The 13,033-nt window shown below is 56.3% G+C and overlaps 2 protein-coding genes across 17 annotated transcripts in view; one reads left to right on the top strand and one right to left on the bottom strand.

Annotated features, from left to right (window-relative positions):
* The first annotated feature begins 254 nt into the window (after nucleotides 1-254).
* Kctd17 (potassium channel tetramerization domain containing 17) overlaps nucleotides 255-13,033 on the top strand; it is a 30,103-nt gene continuing 17,324 nt past the window's right edge. Inside the window, 9 exon segments of one of the 14 annotated variants that reach the window (NM_001395732.1) lie at nucleotides 369-626; nucleotides 1,722-1,830; nucleotides 4,900-4,991; nucleotides 5,823-5,918; nucleotides 7,451-7,576; nucleotides 8,755-8,848; nucleotides 9,012-9,086; nucleotides 9,438-9,525; nucleotides 10,341-11,142. In NM_001395732.1, the coding sequence (NP_001382661.1) occupies nucleotides 417-626; nucleotides 1,722-1,830; nucleotides 4,900-4,991; nucleotides 5,823-5,918; nucleotides 7,451-7,576; nucleotides 8,755-8,848; nucleotides 9,012-9,086; nucleotides 9,438-9,525; nucleotides 10,341-10,410 (960 nt within the window). In that variant the 5' untranslated portion in view covers nucleotides 369-416 and the 3' untranslated portion in view covers nucleotides 10,411-11,142. 14 annotated transcript variants of the gene reach the window in all.
* The window catches only part of Tmprss6 (transmembrane serine protease 6), a 30,559-nt gene continuing 29,842 nt past the window's right edge, over nucleotides 12,317-13,033 (bottom strand). For 2 of the 3 annotated variants that reach the window (NM_001439513.1, NM_001439514.1), the window contains 1 exon segment: nucleotides 12,317-13,003. In NM_001439513.1, coding sequence (NP_001426442.1) covers nucleotides 12,845-13,003 — 159 coding nt within the window. In that variant the 3' untranslated portion in view covers nucleotides 12,317-12,844. 3 annotated transcript variants of the gene reach the window in all.

Below are 13,033 nucleotides of genomic sequence, written 5' to 3' on the forward strand. Positions count from 1 at the left end.
AACACACGCACATGCGCATGCATGGGTATGCACACACGCACATGCTCATTCACACACAGGCACGTGTGCCTATTTTTAAAAGTAGGTTCAGGTAAATATAGGAATCTCTGGAGGAAGAAAGTTCTTCTCAGGACAGGTATTCCTCAGCTGCCCCACCACCACCACCACGGAGAACAATTGGGGGGAATAGCCAATTGAGGGAATCACTGTTTTTCCAGGGCCCCAGACTTCTGCAAACCAAGCAGTTTGGCCACAAGGAGATACCAAGTGATAGATCGCCAAGAAAGGTAATGTGGGGCGGGACATGCTGTCGGAGCAGCACCAGGACAAGCGCAGAGCATCCCAGCCCTGGCTCCAGACTACAGCTCCCGGCATGCCCCACACCTGGTACCCGCCCGCGGCGTGTGGAGGGAAGGATGCAGACACCGCGGCCGGCGATGAGGATGGAGGCCGGGGAGGCAGCGCCACCGGTGGGGGCGGGCGGCCGCTCTGGGGGCGGCTGGGGCAAGTGGGTGCGGCTGAATGTGGGGGGCACGGTGTTCCTGACCACCCGCCAGACGCTGTGCCGGGAGCAGAAGTCCTTCCTCAGCCGCCTGTGCCAAGGCGAAGAGCTGCAATCGGACAGGGTGAGCCTTGAGCCCGCTGACGGGAGGTGACCTGGCCCCGCTCTCCCTTCTGTCCCGCTTGCGCGTCCCTCGGCCTCTGGCTTTCCTAGGATTCTGAGGCGGGGAGCCGAGGCAGGAGGAGGGGGAGGAAACGGAGCCTAGAGGAATAGCTATGCCCATTGCCGTGGCAACGGGACAGCACAGGCCGCAGCCATTTGGAGCTGTGGAGCGCTGCCCTGGATCCCGGACGCTTCCTTACTAAGGAGCGCTGGGGAGGGACCGACAAAGCGGGCCTGCCTTACTGCCCTGGCTGACTCTTAAAGAAGTTGATGCGGCTGCTTCTCCCCGCCCTTGGGGTGTGGGCAGCTGAAGAGTGCAAGGAACTGGGTGGAGAAGGCCTAGGTGTCTTGGAGCTGAGCTTAATGTGGGGAAGAGCACTGGCTTTGAGATTCCACTCGTGGGCTCACCCTGCTGGGAGGAGGAGTGACCTGGGAAGAGAAGGGAACTTCCCTGCTCTGACTTTGGCCTCCTCATGTGCAAGGCCTCTGGAGTTAGCTTGTCAAAGTTCCCTGTCCCCCATTCTGTGGCCCTCTTACACTGTGTCCTTGGGTGAGTCCCCTGCTTCTTGATGTCTCAGTCTTCTGTGCTAGGTTGTACAGATGCCAGTCCCTGCAGGCTGCAAGTGTCCAATCAGAGTGTAGCTTTTTTGGACACTTGCAAACATCTAGTGGATAGTAGGATTGCCTGGGGGGAACAGCCTCCAAGAGGGAAACTTTCCTAAGAGGGAAATTCACTGGGTCCTGTGCTGAGTGAGGTGGGGGTCACTCAGAAATCTGGTCACCCTCTATGCTCACATCTAATCCTCTGATAACAGGGTGGGGGGTGGGATAAGGGAGGGTAGATGCTCCAGAGACCAGATGATTGGCTCAAGGTCACACAGCCCGGAAAAGGCAGAGGTAGAGTTTGCACCCAGATCCTTACTGCTCTATCTCTCTCCGCTTCCTCTCTTCTATAGTCATTTTCCAATCTGTAGTGACTTGAGCTTATATGGGGGAGGGGGCGCTGATTTGGGGAAGCTTGCACACCTCTCAGTGCCTGTGGTCCTCTCCTCCACAGGATGAGACCGGGGCCTACCTCATTGACCGTGACCCCACCTACTTCGGGCCCATATTGAACTTCCTCAGGCATGGCAAATTGGTGCTGGACAAGGACATGGCTGAGGAGGGTGAGTTGGTCCATTGCACTGGTCTGGGTCTCTCTACAGCCTACCAGAGCCTTCAGGGGAGGCCTAAAACTCCACTTGTAGCCAGGACAGCATCTATGTTTCTCCATTATTTTCTGCCTGTCCTAGAGTGGAGTCCCATTCTCCAGGTCTCTGCCACACTGACAGATCCCAGTGGTCACTGGGAAAATGATGTGGAAACAGGAAGTGGTCAAAAGGAACCAGCAAGGTCCCAAAACATCTGATGCCTTTGGGAATGAATGACCCCTCTCCTTGGCCTTCTGGCAAGCCAGGTGTGGCCTGTGACGCCACAGGAAGAGTTATGTCTCCTTTCTCTGCCTTATTCTGTGTCTCCCAAGCAGGGGCTTGCCATCAGCCAGTAGGTGAAATTTGTGATTCTAGAAGCTGGCAGCCTCTACGGCCCAGTGGCTTGTTGGGGAGGTGGGGTGCTATTCCTAGTAAAAGTTTGGCTTTTCCCAGACCTCTGAAGACTCATAGCCGGGCCCAGCTGTTGTGGAAGCAGAGTGGCGAATGGGTCAGAGCAGGGACTGCATTCATCCCCAAACCACCAGCTCTCCTCAGACTTGACTGAGCTCTGGATCAAGTCAGGCTGGCTCAGATATGTCAGTTTTCTTTGAGTCTCTTGGTGTCTACAAAAAAACAAAACAAAACAAAAAAAAACACATCATGACCCACATTCAGAAGAGATGGGTCCTGTGTACCTGTAGGTGTTTACACAGCCCTTGCTCTAGGCAATGGTCTTCTCTGGCTGACCCCAGTGGAGTACGGTGATCCGAAGGCTCCCCAAAGGACATCATGCTCAGAGCTTACTGTAGCCTACTGATAGCTGCCTTGCAGTCCAAGGGGAGCAGATCACGTGGGCGGGGCCTGTCAGGAGCAGGTCCCTCTGGGAGGTTCATACTCCAACTGCAGCATAGCCAATACCTGCCTACCGGTTCCAGCTCCTCAGAGCTCTGGTACTCTCATAGCCTCAGATGGGGTGGGGGAGTATCTGGAGAGACGGAGCTCAGGAAGAAGTGGTGTGGCAGTGTGTCTTAGTTCCGGTTTACTGCTGTGAACAGACACCATAACCAAGGCAATCTTACAAGGACATTTAATTGGAGCTGGCTTACAGGTTCAGAGGTTCAGTTCATTATCATCAAGGAGGGAGCATGGCAGAGTCCAGGCAGGCCTGGGGCAGGAGGAGCTGAGAGTTCTAGCTCTTTATCTGAAAGCTGCTAACAGAATACTGGCTTCCCAGGCAGCTAGGACAAGGGTATTAAAGCCCATGCCCACAAGGCCACACCTTTTCCAACAAGGCCACCCTTCCCAACAGTGCCACTCTGGGCCAAGCATATACAAACTATCACACAGTGGAAATGTTAGTTAACCTCTCTGGCTCTGTGAGGTGTAGAAAAAGTTGTGCCCAACTCAGTACACAGTGGGGAGGTAGAAGGAAGTTTCTCACAGCACAGAGCTGCCCAGCCTGGGGTGCACAACTTGCTGTTCTTCTCTGCCAGAGAGATTTCTACCACTCAGGCAGGGGTCCTTGCTGACTGTCCCTTGAGACAGGTATTAGTAGAGCTCTGATAGAGATCAGAATGCACCACCCCTCCTCCCCCAACCCTGTTTCAGCTGCTGCAAGGAAGTACCAGAGTCCAGGGGACTCTAACAATGGCCACCAATCCTGCCCCACTCTGTGGGCTGTGATTCAAGGTCAGTGTGCTAGCATGGGGGCTTCTGGCCTGACCCTTCCCACAGCTGCCAACTGTCCACTTATGTGCTCCACACAGGCCGGGAGTCATTGGTTGTCACTCTCTTCCGTCAGACCTCTCATTCTCTGGGCTTCCGTCCTCATGACCCTTCACTTCCCACAGGGCTGAGCCCCTCCATCATGCGGTAGTTAGGTTTCCAAGGCCAAGTTTTGAAAGGACATACATAGTCTGCGATGGTCCCTGACCCCAGAGAGCCCAGTATCCCCCTGCTCTGCAGAGATTTCCTGCAGTCTGGACTCCTCGGAGCTCTTCCCAGGTCATCATGGGAGGAGGGGTGGCTGGCTTGATCTCTCAGATCAGTCTATGACACACAGACAGTGACACCCACTTCCCTGTGTCCCAGGACCTCTGATGGAGCTTTACCCAGGACTCCCGACTGGTAGCTGGAGACGCACAAAAGCTTATTTACTTCTACTGAGGTCCCAGGCTCTGAAGGTGGATGTAGGTCTGGGGACAAGAATAGGGCCTGGAGACAGTAAAAATGTCAGGACTGCTCTGTGCCCCAGGGGTCCGGGAGGAAGCTGAGTTCCACCACAGGGAGAGGTCCTCTGATTCTCATCATCAAAGCTTTATTTCTGTGGCTTACAGACCATGTGACCTTGGACAGGCTGTTTCCTCTCTCATAGCCTCAGTTTCCCCAGTTGTTCAGTGGACATGAGGTAGTCACTTCTAGTTCTAACAAGTGTCATAAAGGACATGAGGCTCCTGGCACAGACCTGGCACTTAGCATGTGTTCAGTAAATGAGGGCACACAGTGGGTAGCCCCGGCCCTCCCTGTAGTATCCTAGGGCACAGACCCAGTGAGCTTTCTCTCTTGATGCCCCAAACGGCTCCAGGTTGTGAACTAGTGGGTATAACAAGTAGTCTGGGTCACATGCTCATCACAGCCAGGAAAACAGGCTTGGCTGAGGAGTCACATCTCAGTCTCTTACATGGGGACCAAAGGCAAAAAATGTACCTTTTGTTTGTTTGGGTCTCATGTAGCCCAGGCCGGCCTCAAACTCCTTGTGTAGCCAAGGGTGTCCTTCAACTTCTGATCCTCCTGCTTCTACCTCCCAAGTGCTAGGATTACAAGTGTTCAGCACACTCATGGATTGTGCAGGGCTGGGGATCAAACCCTGGGCTTTGTGAATGCTAGTCAGCCCCTCTGTCCACTGAGCAAGTCCCGGGACCTCTTTCTTCACCCTTGGACTCATGGACCCTATGTGCTCATGTGACCAGAGCAGGAAGTAGGTCTGGGAACAAGGAGAACAGGGCCTGGAGACAGTAAAGCTGACAGGACTGATCTGTGCCTCAGGGGTCCTGGAGGAAGCTGAGTTCTACAACATCGGTCCTCTGATTCGAATCATCAAAGACAGGATGGAGGAAAAAGACTACACAGTGACCCAGGTTTGGAGGGAGGAAGGCGGGCAGGTGGAGGGAGATGGGGGATGAAGGGAAGGGGAGGGGGAGGGACTAGAGGGAGGGGGAGAGGGATGAGGGGAGGAGCTAAAGGGAGAGGGAGAGGCTGATCAGCCTGACAAGAGGGGCCTTCCAGACTGCTCAGCACAGCCCCGGCTTGGATATACACTGCTAGGGTTCTACCGCTGCCTGGCTTCTGCTGTGTGTGACCCAGGGTTATTATGCCCTTGTTTTTCTCTATAGAAAGCAGAGATGATCAGAGTTGCCTAGCTACCTACCTTGCTGCTCACAGAGGGTATCAGCAGCACAGCTCCTTCCCCTATCCCCAGCCGCTCAGGATGAATAAATGTCGGCTTCATGGAGTTAGGCATCCCCCCCCCCCAGTAGATATGCACAAATGGCTAGCATTTCAAAGCTCAGACCCCAGGCCTTTGGGGGACAGGGTGAGACATCACCTCCTAGCCACAGGGGCTAAAGAGTTGAGAGCCTGACTGTGCTGGTAACCCAGAACATCTCCTGTCTTCCATCTCAAATCACCCATATTCCACACATGGCTTTGCCGCCCTTGAACTGGTGACCCTAGGCAAGTCACTGAACCTCTGAGAGTCTCAGTATAAAATTGCATAGTTCGTGTGAAGGGTCTCTGAAGGAGCGAGTCCTGCACAGAAGCATCTGACACATAGTAGGTGTTCAGAGCATGGTTCCCTCCTTCCTATCTAATACTCCTTCCTGCCCTCCGTCTATGGTTATGTTGGGGAAGGAGCAGCTGAATGCCTGGTGCCCTTAGAAGTGCCCTCCATGTAAGCGTTTTACCCACAGGTGCCACCCAAGCACGTGTACCGAGTGCTGCAGTGCCAGGAGGAGGAACTCACACAGATGGTCTCCACTATGTCCGATGGCTGGCGCTTCGAGCAGGTGGGCTGAGTACAAGGGACACCCTAAGCCTGTCCTTCCTATAGCCTCCCCAAGCCCCATCATCTTCTGGAATGGGACCAAGCAAGACTATGAAAGTGCCTCCTGGGCATGGGTGATGGGTGGGCTGGGAAGGAGTGAGGCAGGGGACCCTTGCCACTGGGGATCTGCATAGCAGCCAGTCTTCAGGGACAGCTCAGGTGTTGGAGACCAGAACCACAGAGCTGAGGAGAACCCCTGTCATGCCCCAGGCCTGACTCCAGGGTGTCATGACACAGATGCACAGAGATAAGCATCTTTCTCTTCTGGAAGCCCCAGGTGGTGGCTGGTCCCATGTGTGACCAGCCGTGCCTCCAGGCCATATGTAGGTCACTGCGGGAGAGTCCTGTTATGAGCCACACAGCCACTTTGCCTCTTGGGATTCTAGGAGTGCAGAACCCCAAAATGAACCCAAGTTCTAAACTGCCTTGAGAGTGAAGTTGAGCTAGCCCCTCATGTAGCTAGCCTACCGACTTCTTCCTGCATGGAAACAGGAGAAGGCTGGCCTTCCAGGAGAGCTATGAGGAGGGCCAACCAGCCAGCTGGGACCAGAGGACTCCCTCTCTTCCAGCCCTGCCCTCTGGTCAGTCCTGATACTTGAGCAATCCAGCTCCTCTCTCAGCCTCTGTAGCCTGGGATGTGAGCTCACAGTGCCACCTTTACAAGGGCCTTTGTGACTGTGAGAAGAGCCATCGGGAGAGTTTCTAGTTTGGGGCAAGACTCCATCAGTACCAGTGTCACACACAATATTGGAAGAGTCACGTCCACAGTCCAGACACGGAGTCAGGAAGGCGAGGTCACCCTCAGCTGCATAATGTGTTTGAGGCCCTGTCTCAAAAAACCTAGAAACGATGTACATGAATCTGTGGACTCCAGGGAGGAAGTGGAGGCTCCCAGGAGCCTGACCATGCCTCTTGCCAGCTCGGGTCCTCTGATGTTTTTTCTTTGCCTGCTGAGTTGTTCCCAAGAGCTCAGGACCCTTCACCTATTTTTGTCCGAAGGGCCATACAGGTATGGCTCTCAGGACTCCAGAACAAAGGAGGCCTTTGATCTGAGAACAGAGGGGTTGGGGGCGGCCCTGAGCAGTTGCTCTCTGAGGCTAGGCCAGCAGGTCAGGGGTCACCAGTCAGGGTCCTATAGCCTCAGGAGTTGGCTGCCACTTCTGGGGATGAAACTAATATTCCATAGGTTCTACTCTGCCAACCCGAGCCTGCAAACCTAGTCTTAAAGCTGCTGCAGCAACGTCAGAGCAAGGTGGACCTCACATGCTTCCAGAAGTGGCACCAGGTTGTAGAGTATAATAGGGGTGATGCTACTCTCTGTTTCCAGGTCAGGTCCAGCCATGCCTAGAGGGGCACTGGTGGGGACCAACGACCCTGCCTTCCTATGCTCTGTGCCTCTGGGAGACCAGGAACTTCCTGCACAGGCAGTGCCTGTGTCTCTCCTGCCCCCGACTCCACCCCTTATCTCTGTCCTCTGGGTGTGTCTCACTCTAGCTGGTGAACATCGGTTCCTCCTACAACTATGGGAGTGAGGACCAGGCCGAGTTCCTGTGTGTGGTGTCTAAGGAACTCCACAGCTCCCCCCACGGCCTGAGTTCGGAGTCCACTCGCAAGACCAAGGTGAGTCCCTGCCCCAAGTGAAGAAGGCACCCCTCCCCCATTCTGCTGCTTCCTCCTCCCTCCTGCCGCACCCACATAACACTCATGGTCATGGTCACAGCCAACGCCATCCATCCCATGCCACGACAGTCCAGTCAGCTCACACACACCCTTGGCCCAGGCTGGGGAGCAGTCAGGTAGGACCGTTGCAAGGCCCCAGACAGAGTGGGCTCAATGCCTCTTATTCATGAAGGAGGTATCATGAAGGGGCCACATGACTGTTGAGGCACGAGGTCGAGCACACTGAAGTAGGGGCCCAGGTGTGGCGTGCTGCTGTCTATGACTTCCAGCCAGTCTCTCTTTTCACATCTTTGCCGGATTCTCTGTGACGGGAGCAGTGGTCATGAGCTCTGGTGATTCCAGGCTGGAACGCCTGGGTTCCCATCTGCTGCTTTTATTTCCCAGGCACCGATGACCATCTGGTCATCTATCAGCCTAGGTCAGGATAGCTTACCCTTCCAGGCCTTTTGAGTAGCCTTCCTGAAGGGTGTCCGGAGAGCCCTGTGGGCTCTGGCCTAGACAGCAAATTTCCAAGAGCACAGTTGACAGGCAGCCTATGGGGAGGAATTGAGTAGGGTCCTGTCCTCTTGGGCCCTCTCAGTAGGCGTGATCCAGGTTGGGAAGGCAGAAGCTGTGCCCATGTGCTGAAGTCCTAAGACCTCTGGCTTCCTGTGTATTCATTACCCTTGCCACAACCCCCATGCCAGTGGCTGGCTTTACCCTGCAAGAGTGCAGGGTGCCCTGCTGCACTGACCCCCTGTGTCACCAACCTGGCCCAGGCTGCCAGACACTGTTGCTGGCATCTAGATCTGGCTGGTGACGGCCCTGGGACAACCTTGGCTTCCTGCTCTGGATCCATCCTTCCAAAGTAAGGCCTTCCCAGGAGCCCACGGGCTCCTCTTCTAGCCCTCCCCATAGCCGGGCTTTATAACGGCAGCCTGGCTGGGCTCTGAGCATCCCCTCTGGGCTAGGGAAGACCCACCAGCTGCTTTGGCTGTAGCCCTCTCTCTCCCAGAGGTCCCTTTCATCCTGCCTACCCCTCAGTCCTGAGGTCGGGGTCCCTGCGGACAGCCGCCCGCAGCCCCGCCCCCTCGTCAGTGTCTCCACTCTCTCTTCCCTGGTCGGCGGCGGGTGCACAGAGCACGGACGAGCAGCTGGAGGAGCAGCGGCGGCAGGAGGTGGAGGAGGTGGAGGTGGCCCAGGTGCAGGTGGAGGCGGATGCCCAGGAGAAAGGTGCAGCCCGCCCCCAAGAGGACGATTGCTAATGACAGCCCGGGCCTCCCGCCCTCTCCCTGCTGGAGCAGCTGCCGCCGGGAACTGCGGGGGCGGGCCACCAGGGTTAGCTCAGCGCCTGGCGCCTCGCCCATAACCATCCCTCTCTCACTTTCTCTTGCAGCCCTGTCATCTCAGGATCCCGCTAACCTTTTCTCCCTCCCACCACCGCCTCCTCCTCCTCCGCTTCCTGCTGGAGGTCCTGCTTCATCTTCATCCACCTCCTCTTCCTCCTGGATCTCATCTGCACCCTGCCTCTTCCCTCTCTGCCCCTGCCCAGGTTTCCTCTCCGCCTGCTCCCGTCTCCACCCTGGGGCTACCCTAGTCCCAGTCTCCCGTGCCCTCTCCCCAGGCCCCCTAGCCCTGCATCCCCAAGCATCCTGCCTGCCGCCTCCTTCTCCCCTTCCGGCCCCTCCTGCCTCCTGGCCTGGGGAGGAGGGGCGTGGCCGCATCTGCTCTATGTCCTCCAACCCAGCAGAGCACCTCTGAGGCTGGCCTTGGCCACAGGCCCTATTCTTCCCACTTGCCTCCTCACGTTTCCTCCTTGCAGGTCCCTGTCCGCACCCTCCCAGACCCAAGCCTGAGCTTGCTGTGAGAGCTCCTCGGCCCCGCGCCCGCCCCCAGAGCTGCCGCCCCTGGTTTGTAGCCTGGCAGAGCTGGAGGGAGGGGCGGAAGCAAGGAGGGTGCTCATATTTTGTCTTTGGACTTGAGCCGATCTTTTGGCTGATTCTCTCCACCCACTAAAGTCTCTCAACTTATCTGGTCCTTGGGGTGAGGCCCTGAGAACTGAAAGAGTCCAGAAGTGGAGACTCTCACACTCAGTCAGCACTGGAGCCAGGCTGGGGAGGGGAGGACTAGCCATGCGCCTCTGCCCCACCCCGCATGTCTAGAAGCTCGTGCAGCACTGCATGTGGGTACTGTGTCCCCCTAGTTCTGTGGAGTGGGTGGACAGGCCCTATGTGGTGTCCCTTGGCTGAGGAGTTGGCAAGAGCCTGCCAAGGAGTATAGTGTAGCAGAAAAAAAATCTGCTCTCTGGCTGATGGTAGCCTTCAGTCAGCCTTTCTCCTTGTGTGACCTTGGGCAAGTCACGGCCTCTCTCAGGGTCATAGTTGGATTCTAAGATGGGAGCAGACAGCTGCTTCCAGTGGCCTCTTTATGCCTGGGACAGCGGCGATCTGCCTCTCCCATCCCTGCCATCAGGCTGCCACCAGCAGCCTAAGACCTCAGCTTCTCCCCTCCTCGGTTCTGACTCCACCTCCTTTGGGCCTCAGCCCCACCCCTCCTCCAGAGCCAGCCTGGGACTCACTTGCCTTTTTCTCTCCCTCTCTCCCTCCCTCCCCCACTCTCCTCAACTTTACTGTCCTGGCATTACCCCATCCTCACCCCCCTCCCCCAACCCTGGATTTCTGACCCCTTTTCCTCTTCCTCTGTCCCTCCCCCTCTTATTTTCTAGCTATTACAAGCCAGAGGCACCCGGATGTGAGCCCCCAGATCACCTCCAGGGACTTGGGGTTCCGATCTGAAATCCTTTATTTTTGTACCACGGGGTGGGCCCCTGGCCCGAGGAGGAAGACTTGTCCTCCGCCTTGTCAATGCTGCCTGCATCTGCCGGGCTGAGACTCACTCCTGCCTCGGGGCCCGGGCCTGGGGCCCTCTGGGACCTTGGAAGGCCTGAGGTGGGCCCTGGGGTCTCCAGGCAGAGTCACCATGGCCAAACTGTGGCACTGCCCACCCATATCTCCCAGGCCCTTCTGTCCCCTCACCTGGGCCCCCTTGCTGCATGGCGGATACACTCCCTCCCAGCTCAGTCATAGCACCTCCTAGAGCCTCAGTCTCCATGGCACCACAGGGTCACCTCCTCCTCCCACCTACCTCACAGGGTTGTTGTGAGAATCAGAGAGGACCATGGGGTTCCTGGAAGCCCTAAGTGTGCTGGGGCTGCAATCATTACCTGCTGAGGGGAGGTACTCTCTAGCCCAGCCCCTGTATGGGACACTATGGCCTCAGATACTGGTGGGGGACAATGTGAGGACTTAGCCAGGCAGGAAGGAAAGTACAGACTTGACAGCACCTTGGCCACCCCTCCCCTCTGCCACTGTGTGTTTGCCAGCAGAGTATGGTGTCCAGGAACTTGGGATGGGGAAGGGGACAGGTGTAAAGGGCTGAGCTGCCCCACCCGGGATGGGGACATGTCTATCAGTTGTGTCCTGCCCACCATGAAATAAACCTGAATGAACAGGCTTGACCTGGCTGCCTCCCTTTTTCTCTTGACCACCTCTGGGAACAGGGCTTAAACTCTGGCAAGGTAGACCCACTCAAAGGAATGGGGTTCTCTCCTGAAGACCTCCCCTTTCCATTGTCTATTTCTTCCAGAGGAGGTCAGGATATGATTAGGTCCTGGGTCCAGGAATAAGAGTCGAGGGTACTTGCTCTGCCAATAGCCCTGCTGTGTCCTACACCCAGGGACACCCCTCCACTTCTTGCTCGAACACCTGGCCACCACACCCTCTTGCCCCATGCCTCCCCTTCTCTGTGAAGGTGGACTGTCAGCTTCTGACTGTTCCTACACTCAGCAGTGATACAGTAAGGTCAGGAGCCACTAGGGCACCCTCCTGCCAGCCCAAAGTGTGCAAACATCACCACGACCCTGAGGACATGACCACACAGCCCCTAAAGGCGAGCTCACTCTTCCAGACAGTTTTTCAGGAACCACCTGGAGGCTCTTTAAGAGATGTGGTCCTCCCTCCTCACCTGTTTTAAGACTAATAAAGTCTAGGTAGTACCCTCAATTTTAGCAGAGCCCCCCGTGGCTAGGAATTCAGGGAGAGACTGCCATATGACCTTTTCATGACTTACCCACAGGTCCAGAATTTCCACTGCCTTCCGGATCCCTCTCCTTCCTAGCAGGATTCAGTGCCTACCACTACTTCCTGTCCAGCCTTTTCCCCAACCCCTAGTCCTTTCTGGTTCTAGAGCTCAGCGCACTTAACAGCGCTGCCTCCAAGGGGTGCCCACGTGTCCCAAATCTTCCAGCTCATCCCATTCCTTGCTCCAGCTGTGTCTCTGCCCCTCCTTGGACTTCAGATACCCCAACATGGTGCAGGTGCTGGTTGTAAAATGTGAGGCCCCTCTGCTCCCATAACCCCAATCAAATCCTCTGCTCATCCTTGGGTCTCACCTCTCTGCAGCCCCCCTGGGTTGCTCTTCCTTTTCCTGTGTTCTGGCTTTACTCAGCTCCCTGGTTCCTAGTGTGCCCTGATCTCTGGGGCTATATGCCCTCTGCCCTTTCCTCTCCTCCAGAAAGCCCTTATCTGCCCTTGAGTCCCAGCTCCTACTGCTCTCCACAATGGCCTCTGCGTGCATCACAAGGGGCTGAGCCAGCAACAGGTCTGTTCAGTGACAGGTATAAGATGTGTAGAGCCACTCAGATGCTTGGCCAACTGCTTTATTTCCGGAACAGACAGTGGGCCTCCAGTGAATGGCAGGGAGGGCCCTGTAGCAGGCAGAGCACAGCAGGCACCCGCAGCTGAGGCTGCCCCATGATTTGGCTTACGGTATGGCCCTACTTGGCAGTCTCAAGGGCTCTGACAGAGCCTTGATAGAGGCACCTTCTTTCTCGGATCCAGTTCCCCCTAGAGGCTTTTGCAAGGGGAAGGAATCTTACTTTCCCACAGACCTTGGAACCAGCATCATTGCCACCAGACCCCACCCCAAAACAGCAGTAGGAGGGGAGAGGGGAAAGGACTAGAATAAGAAAGGGTTGGAAGTGAAGCCGAGCTGAGGCTAGCCCCTGGAGGCATCCTAACCACCAGCTGACATCCTTCTCTGTACTGTCCCTGGGGTAGGCATGAGGGGACAGGCCTTAGCAGGGTCGCTCGCCCCAGAATACTTGTGCCCTGGCTGGGTGGTCACCCTGAACTTGGGCTGGAGGCAGGTCTAGCTCTATAGAACAGCGCCTCAGGTCAGCACCTGCTGGATCCAGTTGACCACACGTGTGACACGAGTGTAGACACCAAAGAAATTGGGTCGGCCACAACCCAGGCCCCAGCTAACCAACCCTGCCAGGAACCAGCGACCACTGGGCTCCTTGCAAACCAGTGGGCCTCCAGAGTCGCCCTAAAACAGGAGAGAGATGATCGCCTCAGG

The sequence above is a fragment of the Rattus norvegicus genome, chromosome 7 (assembly GCF_021556685.1).
Source record: "Rattus norvegicus strain SHRSP/BbbUtx chromosome 7, alternate assembly SHRSP_T2T, whole genome shotgun sequence".
In the NCBI taxonomy this organism is placed as follows: domain Eukaryota; kingdom Metazoa; phylum Chordata; class Mammalia; order Rodentia; family Muridae; genus Rattus; species Rattus norvegicus.